General features: G+C 37.7%; 1 protein-coding gene across 3 annotated transcripts in view; it reads right to left on the bottom strand.

Annotated features, from left to right (window-relative positions):
• LOC117403648 (transportin-1) overlaps positions 1 to 18,003 on the bottom strand; it is a 43,354-nt gene that overhangs the window by 6,271 nt on the left and 19,080 nt on the right. For 2 of the 3 annotated variants that reach the window (XM_058990064.1, XM_058990096.1), the window contains exons 7-21: positions 17,357 to 17,438; positions 16,785 to 16,907; positions 15,361 to 15,479; positions 15,048 to 15,108; positions 14,382 to 14,550; positions 9,460 to 9,612; positions 7,743 to 7,968; positions 6,445 to 6,616; positions 6,262 to 6,348; positions 5,480 to 5,587; positions 4,129 to 4,287; positions 3,284 to 3,371; positions 3,076 to 3,174; positions 2,627 to 2,722; positions 392 to 467 (exon numbers count right to left, since the gene is read on the bottom strand). In XM_058990064.1, the coding sequence (XP_058846047.1) occupies positions 392 to 467; positions 2,627 to 2,722; positions 3,076 to 3,174; positions 3,284 to 3,371; positions 4,129 to 4,287; positions 5,480 to 5,587; positions 6,262 to 6,348; positions 6,445 to 6,616; positions 7,743 to 7,968; positions 9,460 to 9,612; positions 14,382 to 14,550; positions 15,048 to 15,108; positions 15,361 to 15,479; positions 16,785 to 16,907; positions 17,357 to 17,438 (1,818 nt within the window). The remainder of the gene's footprint in view (positions 1 to 391; positions 468 to 2,626; positions 2,723 to 3,075; positions 3,175 to 3,283; positions 3,372 to 4,128; positions 4,288 to 5,479; positions 5,588 to 6,261; positions 6,349 to 6,444; positions 6,617 to 7,742; positions 7,969 to 9,459; positions 9,613 to 14,381; positions 14,551 to 15,047; positions 15,109 to 15,360; positions 15,480 to 16,784; positions 16,908 to 17,356; positions 17,439 to 18,003) is intronic. The other variant, XR_009307584.1, reaches the window with a different exon arrangement.

Below are 18,003 nucleotides of genomic sequence, written 5' to 3'. Positions count from 1 at the left end.
CTTTCTATTATTACAATGCAGGTTTGGGGCATTCTGAGATCGACATGCATCAGGAAATTATTCTGGAGGGTCGGTAATGCTCTTTGGCATATCAAGCCTTTCGAACCAGCAAGCATGTGACAGTCTTATCCCATGCATTAACTCATTGTTAGCAACAACAACGACACAAATAAAAGATACATACATTAAATATATAGATAGATATATTTATACATGAATGCTACTGAAGAAAAAAATCACAGACCTAAAATAAAAAAAGACAAGATTAGTCACATGGTTGGCAATGGATTAAGGACTGTGACTCAACAGAAAATATTTCTTAAAGTGAAGAGAGAAAGATAGAGAGAGTAAAGAGGAAAATGATTTAAATAAAAGATTGAATAATACACACCAGGGTCTTATAAACTGCTGTAGCATGGGAGCCACCTCTTGAGGACAAACGTAACCAAGACGACCAATTGTTATTGCTAAGGTAACGCAATCACGGTTATACACCACCAAACGCCAACCAAGACATGAGCAAATGAGGGGAGGAGAAAAAAATAAAGAAAAAAACAACAAATAACTCAGAAACAGAAATCAACAGAATCTGTGTATGATAATAAACATAAGATTTCACTAGTGTTGACTACTATCACCCAGACTAAGTGAGGGTGGGTGGGGGTGGGGGATGTCAAATATGATACACTCTAAAAATAAACAAAACATTTAAGGGAGAACACTTGAAAACACAACTAACATTTAATGCAAACAAAGTCATTTCTCTGGAAACGCATAAAAGCCTATAAGAGTCAACCATATTGTTCCCAGAACCTGGCTGCATTTCCCCAGTTACAAATTTGTCTGTTTGAATCAGTTCTGTCAGCATTCAAAATGAAGCTGTATTACCGATATCGATTACCACAATGTATAAATGTGTACAAAAAAAAATGACCAGATTAAGAATTCAATTATTTAGAAATTGTGCTCTCTCAGTTCTCTCCCTTAAACTCTCAAAAAGGTTAATCTTTCATAAGTAAAAGGAAATGGTTTAAGGATTACTCCAAGCCAACTACATGGAGAACCCTAAGATCTAGCAGATTCATATAAAGCAGAAGGGAAACCTAGGTTTAAGAGACACTATGCAACATTCTCATTAAAAACAGGCATTTATGAACAATCCAATGAAACATGCAAAAAGCAGATGAATGCCCATTAGAATTAGGTTCAGTGCAGGATATACCGATCAAGTTGCAAAAATAGAATACTTATGTAATTTTAGACAAGAATCAAGAAATAATATTAAATTACATCATTAGCAATGCTATTGATGGCCATTTTCTTTTCTTAATTTTATTCCAAAAAATCAGACACTTATTTCCCCAAAATGTCTACATCCAGCTGCGCGATATATCCAAGCGTGGAAATCAATATCACACTCTCATCAGGAATCCATTATCTTGGTGCATGGTGTACAAAATGTATGTGTTTTTTTGTTTTGTTTTTTTACTCTCCTTTCAATCAAAATGACTACATCTGATCAAAAAAGGTAAGACAATTAGTTTTAAAAAGACTTGGTTATCAATCATTTAAGAAAACTAGCAGTGTAGGTAAAAAAAGACTGTTTACAGTAGAATATACAATGTTCACAAATCTATGTACTTATTATATTTCAGGTTTTTGATGCTTACTTGCCAATTATGTGAAGAGATCAGATATCCTGCATTAAACTTTTGCCACCCTTAACTAAATAACATTCAACATCAATTTGCAGATAAGCATTCACAGTTACAATAATAAACAAGAAAAAATAAACAAACAAAGAACACATCTAGATGCCCTATAATAGGCCTAACTCTAACTTTACCCTTTTACATTGCAGAGAATGCACTCTTCTACCCTGGAAGCAGCATACTGTTCAACTAATAAAAGCATGGTATTTGCAGGTTATTATTATTATTATTATTATTATTATTATTATTATTATATAAGCAAACATCCTTTTATCAGATGAATAGATTAGAAACCATAAGAGGGATTAATGCCACATATAGATGTTAGATGAGCTGCCTGTGACTTCTAGCACTACCTAGCTCATACACTGTAACAGAAGTACGTTAGTTTTAATGTTGTGTGTGAATGTTACCAGAATACTGAACCTTTAAAACACGTGGTTACTATAAAATCCTGAGCAGCCTCAGGTGGTTTAGTGCTCTAGCTCACAGCAATATCTGCACTAAGTTGCTACCTTTTGCTGGTAACCTTGTCAGTTTATCAAATTGATATTTAAAAAAAATCAGTAAATTAAAAACGGTCTTAGCTGGCCTGTTTTGGAAAGAATACCAAGCGTATACAGTTACAAGCCTCAGTCACAGAAAAAATTAATTTATAAAAAAAAAAAAAAGGGAGGTGGAGCTAAATGAACTTTAAACTTTTTTAGATTTTCATCGTGGGACTTAAAATATTTTCTTGGTGCTCCATTGTAAAATAAAATAAATAAAATCCTGAAGCTTGTAAATGCATCTTCTAAAAGGTTAAAATAAACACGCAGAATTGTTGTCAAATTAAAATGTGTCATCATCACTCTGAGGTTTAAACCCTTAACCACAACTCCCAGTCCTTCTGCTTGTGTCCTGCTGCATGGTACCTGTATTTTCCAATAATGTCTTTGGTGTATTGGGTCTGTTGATGATCTCCACCAGCTGGTGTAACACCATAGCAATGTATGGCTGCATTTCAGCACCTGAAGAAAAGAAAACCCTTTGAATATACGATTCAGCTCAACAAACCATCCTAAGTGACTGGTACATTTCATACAAAAACATTGTGCATAAAACAATCCAATGCTTTCCAGTATGCAACGCATACCTTCCTCTTAAGCAATAAAGGGTTAATCGTGAATAAAGAGATTAAAAAAAAAAACCCACCTGTACTAGAGTTTGGAGTCTTAAGAAAGGCAAGACAAGAGCTTTAATGGGTTTTTACATTTGAGCAGGAGATAAACGGCACCCTGTGTGCTACCATTCAAACACTTCTGTTTTGTTAGAATTCAGGCTTATTGGTTTTTCTTTATATATTATTTGACAGGATACATACCCATCTGAATTGAAATCTCTCCAATCGCCCATGTAGCATTGTTGCACACAGAAATTAATTCAGGATTGAGGTTAGTGCCCAAAATTGGCATGAAATCAGCTGTGTACAAAAAAAAAAAATGGAAACAAGGAAACAGTATAATTTATGACAATGGATGTTTTATTTTAAGTTCACAGTAGTTGAGTTGTATATGCACTTGATACATTACCAATGCATGGCTTGACATGCTGGAAACATGCCTTGGTTAGATCACCCAACAAGGCAAAGGAACTCTGCCGGACCTCTGGCATTTTATCCTGAAATGCAATAGAACGGTGTAGTGTGACACTATTATATTAGCCTTATTTAATATTAAGACCAGCTCGTTTTACAGGTTTGTAAGATGACTGCCAAAACCCCTGCTAGAAAATATTCTCAATGGAGCACGCTGTGCCAGTGATTGTACTCTAACTCAGAAAACAGCATATTCGGTAGTAATTAGTCAGTCATTGAGGCTAGAACATCTTAAAACTTCTTTACAATCAGCCTCACATAGAATAACTGTCCCTTTTGTGCACAGGTTTCCAACTATATTTCTGTGCCTTACTCCAGGTGAAAACCATTACTTTCAATTGTGGGGTCAACTTATTAAGATTGTGTGTAGCCATGGTAACATTGAGCAGTGGAAGTAAAGCTATAGCTAGCTAGATTTATTCCAGCCCTTACACCTCAAAAAGGAAAAGGCACCCATTTCAATTCTGAATGCTAGAGCACGTATACTTGAAGCACGCCTGTAGGAACAGGGAGACTGAGACCAGTCATTCCATCTGTTAGTTATCATTCCATGGCCTTTGTGAAACAAGTTCCAATCGTCTCAGCCCAGGGTCTTATGTATAGGTGTTCCCTTCATAATGTCACCAGCGCAGTTCAAATCCAAAATCTGAGTAGCCAAAAACCAGCAGATGCTTGTGGCATGCTTGAAACTATAGTCTCCCGCATTACCAATCTAGCACCCCATAAAATAAATAAATATGTACATTAATAAATATGTAAATAAATGAACTTGTCCATTACCTGCATACACTGATACATCAATGTCAGGATATTGCTGCGCGCCACCAACTGCTCGATGCTGCCGCCAAGTCCTTCAGCGAGGCCACTGAGCAAATCAAGAGCTACAATCATAAAATCTTTGTCTGGCACTTCATACTGATCCGGCTGGGCGTTGTGCAGCTGCCAATGAGAGATTCATTCATAAAAATGTGATTACACCACACACTTAACTGTGTTACATTTACATGCCCTGCAACTTCCCACCGTGACAGATGTTGGATTTGCAGTTTTTCTTTGCATGCTAACTTATAAGTGAACGTATTTTAATAGCAAAATTATTTTAAAATGGGTTACAGTAAACTATTGAACAAATTGTTTGCAAAAAATAAAAAATAATCTTAAATTTTATACTTCACAATGAAGGAATATATTTTTGTTTTCATAGCTGAAAGACATTGATAATATAAAACGTATTACATTTCTGGACAAAAACAATTACCTGACTTCCCTCATTTGAAAGTTTGGTCATATGGCCAGATGATTTACAATTCTGAAGAGACCAATGTTTGCAAATTTGCTTAAAATATCCTTCACAAGCTATCACCACTAACACAGCATGTTATGTATTGGGGTGGCAATCACTTTCTTCCACTCTTGGTTGAATGCCAGTTGTCAGACAGTCGTCACAGTTAAGCTGTGCTGGGCTACACAACCAGCTGAGCACTTTTGGCTTCAAACCAGTAACTGGCTTCCAGGCTCTGATTTAGAGATTGCATCCGACTAAACACCTCAGCAAATCTTACTTTTAGAACCAAGGGGGGCAGGGCAGACACTAAAGTAGTATTTATATCTTCATCATGCATTGGCCCCTCTCACAGGCCTCCTTTAGGCAATACAGGTCCCATATTGGTCTCACTGCCAGCCCCTCTGCCAGGCCCCTTCTTCAGTGGAGCTGCAGGTCCTGGCTTTAGGTCCAAACCACAGGATGGAGCCTCACTTTACACAGTTTTTTAGACTACCTTTTAGGCATTACTGATATAGCAACAAGTCCAAAACAGAGTCTAATGCAATTCTTTGCGGTCCCAAAACAAAGTACAATTACAATGCCACGTTCAAATTTACAGCAGAAACCTAAATAGAGGATATTTTACACACGACCCACTGGTTTTCCTGTAAGTATATGGCAATTTAACCGAATAACGGGAGTGTTGTGTCACACTGAAAGCTGTTAAATTGCTGGAAAATGGAAGTCAAATTTGACCCAGGAAAAGGTAAAACTGTCTTAGATCCAGTACAAGAACAAACACTGGAGCTATAACCTAGCTAACAAATTCAACATGCTTATGAATTCAGGTATCTCTTAAATACTTGCCATGGCCTGTGCTAGAGTTTTCTGTACCAGGTTCACACAGCGCTGGTACACAGGCTCACAGTATGGGAGGAAGCCAGACTGCAGGGCAGTGGCAACTGAAGACAGGCACTGTTGAACAAAAAGAGAATAATTTGCAGCTTAAACACAAATCAAGCACGCGTGGCAGCAGGCTTGTCTATAATAGAAGACGCTACCGCAAAGATCTTCGGCAGTTTCCAGTTTTTTTAAAAATCAGATGAACAGCAATATATTTGTTGACTTATTTTCTTATTTATGCAATGTTTGAAATAAAAAATAGCATGTGTATAAATATTGAATCTAAAGCGGTCACATCTGTAGTGCAGAACCCACAGAAAGTCCCACCAGATTGATGAAATACAGATAAACCATGAAGGAAATGCAGGTGGAGCAAGTTCAGAGAAGTATTCACTAAAATGCTCGTTAGGCTGAATCACAGCTGATCTAGGCATGGGAGTCACTAGAATTGAAACCTACTGTTATTACAATACAGTTGAGAATTAATTTAAATGCAAAAAACAAACGCACTTAAAGATAACCAGATACACTACTGTTACCTTTCATAGTGTCTTAAAATGATCAATGATCTATCCTCCAACTGATGGAACAATTGTAGGTTGCTTTCAAAACACAAACACCAAATTATTTATACTCCCAGGATTCATTAACATTTCCCAGGATTCACGGATGTGAATTTAACTTTCACACATTTGAGTTTGACCCATTGCTGGGATAAGCAGTTTACAGTCACATGCAGGAGGTACCTCCAGCAGAGGAAACAGATCCTTGTCTTCATCCTTCAGCTGGTTCCATTTCTGGATGAGGGGCGGCATCAGCATCTCTATGTACTCCTGCAGATTGGGGGGGGGAGGGTACACACTTGTAATTGTTCTTAATAAATAAATATCTATAAAACAAAACCACCACAAAAGTGCAAAATGTCTTACCGGCTTGTTCAAATGGTGGCCTACTGAGTCGGCAAGAGTGCCTATAGCATCATACAGGATGAGCAGGTTCTTGTGCTGGTATTTGCTAAAAGCAAATACAAGGGTGTCGAGTATATAACCGAGGTAGGGCACCAACTCCGTACAAGCCTCCTCTTCTAGTGTAGCAAAGGCACTAAGGGAGAGTTAGGAAGAAAACGCTTTAAAATGGCGAAGGGTTAGTATCCATCTTCCATCCTAAACTAAAGCTATCCCCCGAAAAATATGAATGTCATGTTTTGAATAGCGCTCCACATCATGTATGCAAAGGCATCACAGGAGTCATAGGGAAGGCAGTGTGTGATGATGCAAATACACATTTTCTTGACACAAGCTCGGATTGCCCAGACAACATTAACACCTGAAACCTTCATGGCTGATCAAACTTCTTTCCCCAAGTGCTTTTGCACATACAAATTTGAATGTGAATAAAAAGATTTTAAAACATAATTGGATGTAAAGAGCAATGGAATCTGTTTACCAAATATCATCCCTCTTCAAAATTCAGTGCATTATTACACCTTGGCATGCAGTGGGTTGTATGAAAACACAATCCCTCAATGCATACACACCAAACAACAACAGCCGCCTCCCCCTGGCACTTGGTGGAAAAGCAGATACATTGTATTAAATCACAACATGTAGGCTTGGTCAGTAATTTCCATTATTTCTTTACTAGGGCTGTTTTCTGACATCAACACACCACCACTTGGGATGAAAAACATTTTTACTGGTGGCACTGTAATGTATGACCAGGGTATAGTATCATCACATAATTCATTTGAATCTTTTACAGTGGTGGAAACTGGATCTCAACATTAACAGTTCCTTCAGTGAAAGCTTTCAAAAAGCACAGGCTCCACATTTCATCTCAATACCATCAGACAGCACCAATGATTGTACCAAAATGCCTCGTCTAGACTATGTTTTTGATACTTATATTACATCAAAAACCTGCCTCCACCAGAAACCAACCACAACACTAATAAAGTCTGTAGCTCAAACACACTGTTAATTGCGTTAAGTAGTTAGAAAACGTGCTTTATTAAACTTTCACTGAAGGCATTACCCTCCACAGTTCACACAGACAACTATGTAATAGAAAGCAGGATCCCACTGTCAAGACTTAAGGAATTATAATTCTGATTTGAATGAATGAATCATCGCTGGGGAAGAGACACTCTTTAAAAGGCTAGTCAATGAATCCTCTCAAATAAAAGTTTAGCTCTGTGTGCCCATCATTCTGAAACCGCGTGCCTCACCTGCAGGCCGCTTCCTGTACTCGCTTGTTGCCGTCCAGGATGCGTTTCAGCAGTTCGGTCATCAGTGGCTTCAAGTAGGTGTCTGGGGGCTGACTGACAACCCAGTGTGCATAGCGGCTAAGGGTCCAGCATGTAATGGAGCGGACAAGAGCTTTCTTGTCAGACAAGCACTGAACGAGGTGGGGGATAAGCTCCGGGAGATACAGGATCATACCCTGCATGCAGCCTGGAGGAGAACACAACAGAAATGTAGTCGGTCATGTTCATTTCAATAATTTGATGTACAAACTCATCCCGTAATTATTTGCGTGCAACTAAGCTGCGTGATTGAAAGAGTTAAGATTGGACTACTCAGTTGCGTGACAACTATAAAAGCTTCACATAATGCTGCTGTATGCTCAGAAAGCAAAGGGAATAATGAATAAATAATGATGTGTCTGACTGGGGAGTGCAGCGATAACAAACAAACAAACAAACCAATACTCTGGTCTGTGGGGGATAGGGCATTTTGCTGTTTTGCACGCAATTAACCCTTTGCAGTCCATTTATTAAGTGCGCGTCAGGTCCAATTTATTTTCACACGCGCAGTTAATTTTAGACGCGCTGTCAAACGGGTTTAAATGGCCCTGCACATCAACAAAGCACTCACTAGGCTTCTCCAGCCCCGCCCCACCCTTTCGTTCGCTATCGCTTTCATCTATGTAAGAAATAAATAATAATAAAAATAATAATAGTCGTACATACCGATCAATCATCTCCGGATCACTCGTTTTATCACTAAACTCCTCAATATTGCGATCAAAGTCATTATTTTATTACTATAACATATGAAAAAAGCTCTGCAAATGTCCATGATAGTCTCTGTGCACTGACGCACTCAGCCAGCTTGTTTACTATGACCGCCCCGTTATCTGATACCAGGGCCATATGTATGACTAATCATGAGATACGCATTCCCCCCCCCCCCCCCGACTTGTCTCGGCTCCAGTCGCTACCACTCGGCAATTGAATGGTTTTCTCGGCTTTTTCCGGAGAAAAAACGACTAGAAACCCGTTTTTTGCGTTGCTATAATGATGTCGGACCCAGTCCGACAAAGGACCTGAGAGGAATAATTGCAATGTCGGACCCAGTCCAACAATGGACCGCAAAGGGTTAAGGATTCAAAAAATGTTGATATTTTTAAGTCACGTAATAATGCATCTTTTTAAATTGGCACATCAGCCTATGTAGGAGATCTGCTTTTATGAATTTGTTTAGTATGTGTGTTCTGTGCGCTTATGTTTTAATATGCATAGTCTGTGCGATTATGATTGTGTTAGTGTGTTTTTAGATTGTAAAGCGCTTTGAGATGTGCTGCATGAATTGTGCTACATAAAATAAAGGTGGTTATTATTATGTTGCACGTTAGAATCATTGATTAACAAAAACTGTGGCTCCACCAAGACGTTAAAGCATGCCTTGCCTTCAGTTAACGCTGCATATTATTATTTGTGTTCGTGTAGTTTTGTGAAAAACAGCTTCCTTTTGCATGAGTTGCATCTTATACAACATGCGACTGCCAGAGTTATCTTATCACTGCATTGCACTGCATCAATCACTCCGTCTACCAAAAACAGATCACTTAGAAACACGAATGTATCCGGTTTCAGGTAAAGACCCTGCAACAAATGGAAACAGTAGGAGTAAAGAAGAGTGCCAGAGAAGGCTTTTACTTGCCTTCAGCGATGGCTCCCAGAACCAAGATGCCGGACTCCTTGATCACCCATTCGGGATGGAAGAGCAGCTCCTTCAGCAGAGGGAGGAGGTGAGGCAGGAGCTCGTCCCGGAACACATTAGCAAGGACATCGAGTGCAGCAGCAGAACATTTCCCTAGGATGACAAAGAGGGAAGAGGTCAGAGGTCAGACAGCATGCAACTTGAACAGCTAGCCTAGTACCAGCTGAACCTCAACAAATCACCTCAATTACATCTACAGCTATGGCTAAAAGTTTTGCATCGCAATATATAATTAACTAATTTTGCTTCATAAAGTTGAATGAAACCTGCTGAAAAATTTTACGTTAACATATTGAATTACACACCGCTTTGTAGTTTTTCCACATACTTAATTGAAAACTGACAATGAAAAATGTGACGTTTCGAAAATCAAACATGAAATACTGTACAACTATTATGGCTTCTGGGAGACTTCTGCGATATCATTTTGATATCGATATCATCTTTAATTACATGGTTAAATAAAAGATGTAAAATGATGTTCATATCGTTTTTTAATTATGTCTTGGGCTTCTGATTTTCGGTGTTTCGGTTAATAGCAAAATAGATTTAAATTTACTTTTATTTTTTCTGTGAAACTAAATGGGCTTTTAAATTGGCCAAGCCTTCATTTTTAATTTACAAGCAGAACATACAATCGAGATCACCACATGTTAAGCGACTAATCTTTATTAACGCTATAATGAAAAAGAAAAAAGTATTTTAACCTGGACACACTAGCGACCAAGAGTCGCTTCTGCTTTTAAATGAAAAAGTAAGACTTACGATTTAAAAGACCATTTAGTTGTTTCACAGAAAAAAAAAAAAAAAAAACGAAATTAAATCAATTTTATACAGGGGGGTGCAATTTTTCAAAAAAAAAAAAAAAGTTTTGTCCACGGGACAAAATGCTAGATCTACTGTAATCTGCTTGCCCCCTCCCCATCGCACAAAACACACACAAAAAAAGTAGAATATAACTTGTAGGGTTTTGGTTTTATTTAACAGTGAACACAATCAATCAATCAATTAGTGATAAACAGGGGCGGATCTAGCCTTGTAGCTTGACCAGTTCACTAACTTCTTCAAGATACACAAAAGATTGCCTGTGACCCCACCTCACCTCAACAAAGGTATAACATATTTTAAGGAAATGTTTCTTTCAGTGCACTTTGGAACACATTTGCTAGTAAATTTAAAGTAACATACTGAGAGTACAACTATAATAAGCAATACCTGGAGTTATTTAAATAAAAATAGCTTCTGCCTGTTTCTTCCCCCACTTTCTCCATAAGCTGAATCCAACTTGAGATGTACAGGTGTTTTAGTTTGTTGCATCACAGATACGAAATCATTGCCAAATATTACTGCTACTTTGTGGAATTCTGATTTCTGCCGACAAAATATATTTTGTTTACTTCTATTGTATACTTTTTTTTTTATTTTTTTAAACAGTGCACAACATTGTACAGCTATTTTTCATCCAACATCTTGTCTCATGATGGCAATTGGAACACCGCTGCAGCAGGTGATCCTGGTTTCATACACTGATGGCTTTTTAAAAAAAATACTGTACAGATACTCTCATATATAACCATTACATTTCTATCATTACAAACAGATTTATCAATCTTCATGTTAATAGTTCAATAGTTTAATAGTGGATTGTGCATGCCCAATAAATAAATAAATATTGCATCTGTTCAAATATAGTAGAACAAAAAAATAAAAAATAAAATTATATACCGCATTACTTCGAATTAGAGCCACCCTCGAATTAAAGAAGCCCTCGTGTATTGAGGCTGCAGTCATATATCAGATTTATAATAGAGGCCTCCCTTGAATAAACGCTGCGATCAATAAAGAAACGGAAAGGTGTTTTTTTTTCTATCCCTACCCAAAAAAAGAAATATACACTTACCGTATAGCATAACATTACAAACAGAAACAAAACAAACTTAAATACGGTACTTTATTTAAATACAATTCAATTCATGGAAATGAAACATACCGTAATACTGCTACCCCAGCTATTTCAGTCAAACGTTTCAGGTTTTTTTTTTTCCCTTTTCTGAAATACGGGTAATCTTTTCAGAAAATAAATTAAATAAATAAAAATAAAACTTAAATACTGCAAACTGGAACACAAACAAAACACGGACCGGTCCACTATAAGCTACCAATACTGGTCTGTGTCCTCATCTATTCAAACACAACTTCATGTGTATCATCCTCCTCCTGCTCCTCATTGTCCTCCTCTTCCTCATTTCTATAGCCATCAGGTGTGCTGGTACTGGGAAGGATGAGCTCCCATGCAGCTTCTGCTATTCCTCCACTCTTTGTACAGTGTATTAGATCTGGGTCAGCAGTCGTTATTCCACAAGTTTCAAATGATTTCACAATGATGTCGCTGCGCAACGTTTCCCATGTTTTTTTTTTTTTTATCTGAAGCCGTGTAGGAGCTCAGGGATTTCCGTGTGCTGTTAAATCGTGAGCACGTTCAGGTAGTTGAGGCCACTCCTCATAGAATTCACGATACTTTGATTTAAATGGAGCATTCCAAGAAACATCAGCCGGCTCGACCAACTTTGTACAGCCGCCAAGAATGCAAGCCATTTTTTTTGCCTCCTGGAGAGTTGCATGTACCTCATCAGTTAGATGACTTTGATACGCATCCCATACAAGTCTTCGAAGCCACGATTTCGTTGTGTCAGGAGTCATCCATCCATTCAGAGAAAATTCAATTGTCACTCCCCGAGCATCCCTCAGCTCTGCAGGCATGCGTTTCCTTTTAAAAACAACAAGTTCTCTTCCAGCCGGTATATTCCCCTTCTGATCTGCCAGCTCAACAGCTTTCATCTTAAAAAGCTAAAACTATGATTTTTTCGTCACCATAATCAAGCTTTGCGCACAATTCTGACAGAAGTTTGTCAGATCTTGTCAGATGTTTGTTGCCAGATTAAGCTTTATCAAAACCAGCCAAAAACAGCTGCTTTTTTAATTTTACTGCTGTTATTTAATTTTACACACAGTAATAGTATCGTAAACCACAAAAAAAGTTGTAATTACAGTATACTAAGCGCAGCCTCAATTGAATGTCATATGTCGCATGACACCTTTCACGGACAACATCAAATCACAGCAAGTACCACAGGAGAGGGGAACTGCTTTGTAATAGTGTAAATAAATTATGGACGTAACAAATACGGTATGTCCTTTTTGTCTTATTATTATTTTATTAAGTGGACCATGCATTACAAAAAAATTATACTGTAAAAACAAAAGGTTCAACATAGAAAAAATAGAAACCCATGGCTGAAAAAATAAATAAATACCACAGCAGGCTGGGTTTTCAAAGTAGCTCAATTTGGCGACGTGGATGTTGCAACCCTGTACAGGGACTGTACAGCAAAGCTTCTAAATCATGTAATAAAATATTGCAGCGTTTGTAAAGCATAGTATTATTATTAAAGGCCTCCCTTGTATAATCACTGCCCTCGTTTAAGGGCTGCAGTCATTTTGATCAATTTAAAATAAACGCTGTGGCGCCAAATTGAAGTAATAAAGTACATTAATATTTATTTATTTATTATATATATAAAAAATCAAAAAAATGTAAATATGGTAAATAGTATACTAGGTTAGAAACACTAAAAAAGGAGATAAAAAAATTACTTTTTGCTTCAAATCGTAACTTCACATTCTTTTTTAAACATCCCAACTAGTACACGCTTTAGGCTGCTTATTATAACTAAGATCCTGTTAGTTTAAGATTACACAATGATTTTTTCTAATCCGTTAATACTTTAGCGACTATGGCGGTTTTTTTTTTTTTTTGGTGGGGGGGGGGGTTGTAACTTTACTAGATTGCTGCATTTAAAAATGTAAGGTTCATGTATTAAGAAAGCAGTATAACTTATTTGCTAATTTCCAAAAAACATAAATACCAGTAATACCGTAAGTTTGAAAGATTAATCTGTGCATTGCCAGAAGCTCTCAGGCAGCCATTTCTGGGTTTCTTTGTAACCAATAGAAGATCAGCTTCTTCCACAGCTAGCCAATTAGAAGTGACAGGGGTCAAACACTTCCGCAATTCAGTATTCAGAAACTTGAGTGGCTCTCTATAAATATACCGGAGTGTCTTTCTAGCAACAGAACGAACATAGGAAAATAAATAAATAAAAACGACTTGTCCGAAAGTATAACGGCAAATCTTGTTGTCCCCGCCATCAGGAGATACGAATTGCACACCCTGTACTATTAACGCTTTTCTCAGTTGTGATCCAGATACATGAATGGCTTAACGGGTATCAATTGAATTTAAGAGGAGAGTAGAAAAGGTCAGGGTAAAAGCACAGAAAATCACAAGCCCGAATTAAATGTCTCAAACCTAAAATTCGAGACAATGTTAAACTTTTGGCCATAGCTGTAGTAACCAAAAACAAACAAACAAATAACACAATGCTCTTTTGTTCTTTCATTACTTCATGAATGAGGTGAATTGGCCCAAGCTGACAGTAAACTGTACATGTAATATAATTTACTGTGTAAAGGCTCTTCACTAATATTTCAAAAGCATAATTCAGATTGCAAAAAAAAAACTGTTTATATTCGGTTATAAAATGGCTTGGATAAATTAAGTGCTGTGATTGGCTGAACAAGATCACATGACTGTGCGGTAATTGTCTTACCGCACAGCTATGACATTATAGACCAACTTCCTTACCTGACCTATTAATATTACTATGCCTTAATAGTAACAATTATCTAAACAGTGTTTCTGTAGGTAAAAATGTCAACATTACAACTGAAACAGCATTTAAAATCACTCAACAATGTTTTGTCTTGAAAAAAAAAATTCCAAAACAGGCAATTGCTCCTACTCAAATTCCAGTCGGAAATAGTGTCGTCATCATCAAGTTCATCGTCATCATCGTCATCCTCCTCGATGCCGTCTGCCTCGTGCTGCTGTGCCACGGTGCGAGAGCGATGGAAACGTGGCCGGATGTCTTGCTCGCTGTCCGGAATCGCTTCATCCTCCTCCACGTCTCCCTTAAGGACAAACAAAACTAGATTAGCAACCAGCCAGGCCAGAGGAGTGTGAACGTTGCATTGGGAACCAAAACCTCACGGCAACGCAAAAACGACAGACGAGCAGGTTTCTCTTACCCTGCAATTACCAAGCATGCATCTCAAACGCTTTTAGTGATATATGCCATATGATGGGTGGACGGTTTGGCGTACACCTAATCTAACCCAACATACAAAAAAAAAAAAATCACACAACACAGCAAAGCATCACCTTTGAATATCTCAAATACTTGGTCTACCACCCCCATCTTAACTGTGTGATCTTACGCAAGCCATTCTTTGTGGCTCCCACTCACAGTAAAACTGGCTGCACATAACTTATCCTCTATAAACAATTAGTAACATGCATATCCCAGCAGAAATTGAAGTAAATCGGTATCTCAATATCGTAAATATGTACAGATTTGGCATTTTTAATTATGATCTTAATTGTGATGCAGAATAATTGTTTAACCCACCTTGAGCAGAATAATGTCAATTTCAGAGTACTTCATACCATTTACAAGAACAGGGATTAACCTGAAACAGATGCACACAAAAGAAGCTTTAAAAGATATAAATATATAATTTGTATAATTACAATTTTATATCATTAAACCGTTTATGAATTTAAATTCCCGCAGTATACATCCTGTACACACATACTCTATCCCTGTTATCTAGCACATCCCCAGCAGGGAACACTAAACACAAATGGAACACTGGCTTTCATGCATTCACTGTTCTAATGCTGATGCCCTTCAAATTACAGCAGAGCAGATTTGAACTTACTTCGAAAGGTGTACACACAGCACTTCTTTACAGACCGGCTGCTCAGCTAGCGTCAACCAAAACTCACAAGCCTCCAAAGCTACATTCTCATCCTGGTCCTGGGTTCTTAGCAACATGTACTAGAAACAAAATAAAGAAAGAAGTTGTATAATTAGTATAACAAGCAAGCATGGTAGTATTATAAATGGTATGTTATGTGGCAGTTCTTTAAACTGCATTTCCCCCAGTGCAAGAGAATGAATTAGTACCAAACAGGCAGTGGCAGCAGTGGTGCATCAGTTGGGTGTGGCTACAAAATCCAATCTAATACAGGGGTATCATAAAACATGGGTCCTATTCTATCAATGTTATTGTGCCTCATATTTACTTACATGAAGCTACAGTCCCTGGGGACCCAACGCACAATGTTACTCTTTTTTTAAAGCTCAAACACACTAATTCCCTAAATTAAGATGTAAAAAGTAAGGAAATGCTAATCACACATTTAACTAAGCAAATGTGAGCCTTTTGAATACATTAAAACATTGATAACGGGTTGTCGGAATCTAAAACATTTGTCCAAATTAATTTTATCAAAAGAAATCGCATAAGAATTCCACTCCAGCTAAAAAGATACCGATTTCAGTGAGCACAAGTGAGGACCATACAGAACAGCCTGGCGATCTGGTCCAATCACAGCACCAGGGCAAGCTAGGACCCGATTCCAGCTCATCACTGTTTGAGCATGGCCAGGTCACTTGATCTTCTTCCACAGTTAAAGTAAAAGTTCAAATAAAAGCTGTCTTTCTTGTACTATGCATTACATTCAATTGGCTGCTTTTGAACTATTCTGCAGAACTGTTATTCAGTTTTACACTCTGCCACGTCACCATTTAAAAATACATCTGGATATTAAAGTGCATTAGCCTTCTCCGGTAGATGGAGTCTGCGGTGGCATCCTGTGTATGGGTACATTAGTCTTCATGATTTTCCAGTTACAAGGTTACAGAGGCATTAAAATAAGAGGCTCCCTCAGAGTAATGTAGCATCAAGCAATCTCCTGTTGAGCTGTTCACACCGCATTCTAATTACACACATTCTGGTTTTGCAAGTGCCAAAGTTTACAATAGATTGACAGCTATTGCAAATCAAAATCTGTTCAATTACACCTGCATTTCAGCCTACCTCTGGGAATAAATATGCATTTCAATAGGAGGAGAAACTATCTACTACAAGACAAACAATCCACCAAGATGTTTTCATTTAAGATCAGGTTCTTATTTTCTCTAGATAACCTCCAAGTTTAAGAAGCGAAGAATGCATTCTGAACTGTCTCCACAAGGTGGTGCTGCTGAACTAAATTAAAAGCCTTACTTTGCTTCAAACAGACCATTGCCTACATGGACTTTGTGGTGGCAGTTTTACACGAGGGGGGCCAGCTTTACCTCCACAATGTTGTGCATGTGAGGAAGCAGCCGATCCATCCGAACTTCCAGTAGCATCACCAGGGCGCGGCACACATTCTTACGGACCTCGGGCTCTTCATCAGTGGCCAGTGCAAACAGATTCTGAGGACAGGAAGACATGCAGACATAAAGGAACTCCCAATTCAATACAAACTGCAGGTTAGCAGCAAAATAAATAAATAAATATTTTTTTTAAAACAACAACATGCTCCATAACCCTTACGGTTTCCTAAAAAAAACAATAAGGAATATGTAGCCAATTCAAACTCTCTAGGCTTACAAAACTAAATTTAATACATTTTATCATAATAAAAAAATGTATCATCCTCTTCAATAAAAGTAACAAAACATTTTCTAAATTTCTAGGTTACTGGAGTTTACTCCTCCACTTTTACATATTTTACAATTAATGCAACAAGAACATTGTGTGTGTGCGTGTGCAGAAGTGGGCGAAAGTTATCTTTATAAAACAAAAAAGACAGAAAAAGCCTAAGAAGCCACAAAGAGCTGTAAGACACAAACCCACTGAAGACCCCTCTGGAAAAACTCACCTCAATAAAAGAATCAATATGTAACATAAGGGCCTGAGTTCTACTAATGATAAACTGGTTGACACAGGCAACAGCATGGGACCTATAAAGGTTAAAAAAAACAAACAAAAAAAGTAATAAAAAAGAATTTTCTGAATATCTTGCATAGTTAGGTGTCGGCAATCACGTTTCATTGATTATCATGAATCAAGATGCTGCACCTGGAATGAAGACATCAGTTTGCAAAACACTACAGATTTTGTTGTCTTTTGTTTTCCCCCTAACCAGGCCACTGTCACTTATCACCCCCCTCCCCATCCCACCCCCAAATTACAGAAGAAATGAACAAAATAAAAGGTCAAACAAACAAAACAAAAACAACTTTGGTCCCGGAATTCACTGTTTCACAAATGTAAATCAGTATGTAAAATAAATTAAAGATTTTTGAGCTATTCCATGTGTTAATATGAGCTTTCTCTCTTGTTTGTATATAGGGCCTATTCACACCACACTCTACTTGATGCAAGTCCTCACATTTAAAATCATTCAGGGTATAGATTAAGTTTAGAAATTATTGGATTAGAAAACTGGAGAGGGAACGAAGTTAAAAAAAAAACAGCAGACCTTGTTTCCTTGCTGCACCCACATCACTGCAGATAAGCTCTTTT

This window comes from Acipenser ruthenus, chromosome 1, assembly GCF_902713425.1.
Source record: "Acipenser ruthenus chromosome 1, fAciRut3.2 maternal haplotype, whole genome shotgun sequence".
NCBI classification, from domain to species: domain Eukaryota; kingdom Metazoa; phylum Chordata; class Actinopteri; order Acipenseriformes; family Acipenseridae; genus Acipenser; species Acipenser ruthenus.
The sequence above is the reverse complement of the archived record's forward strand: the minus strand, read 5'-3'. Positions and strand labels throughout refer to the sequence as shown.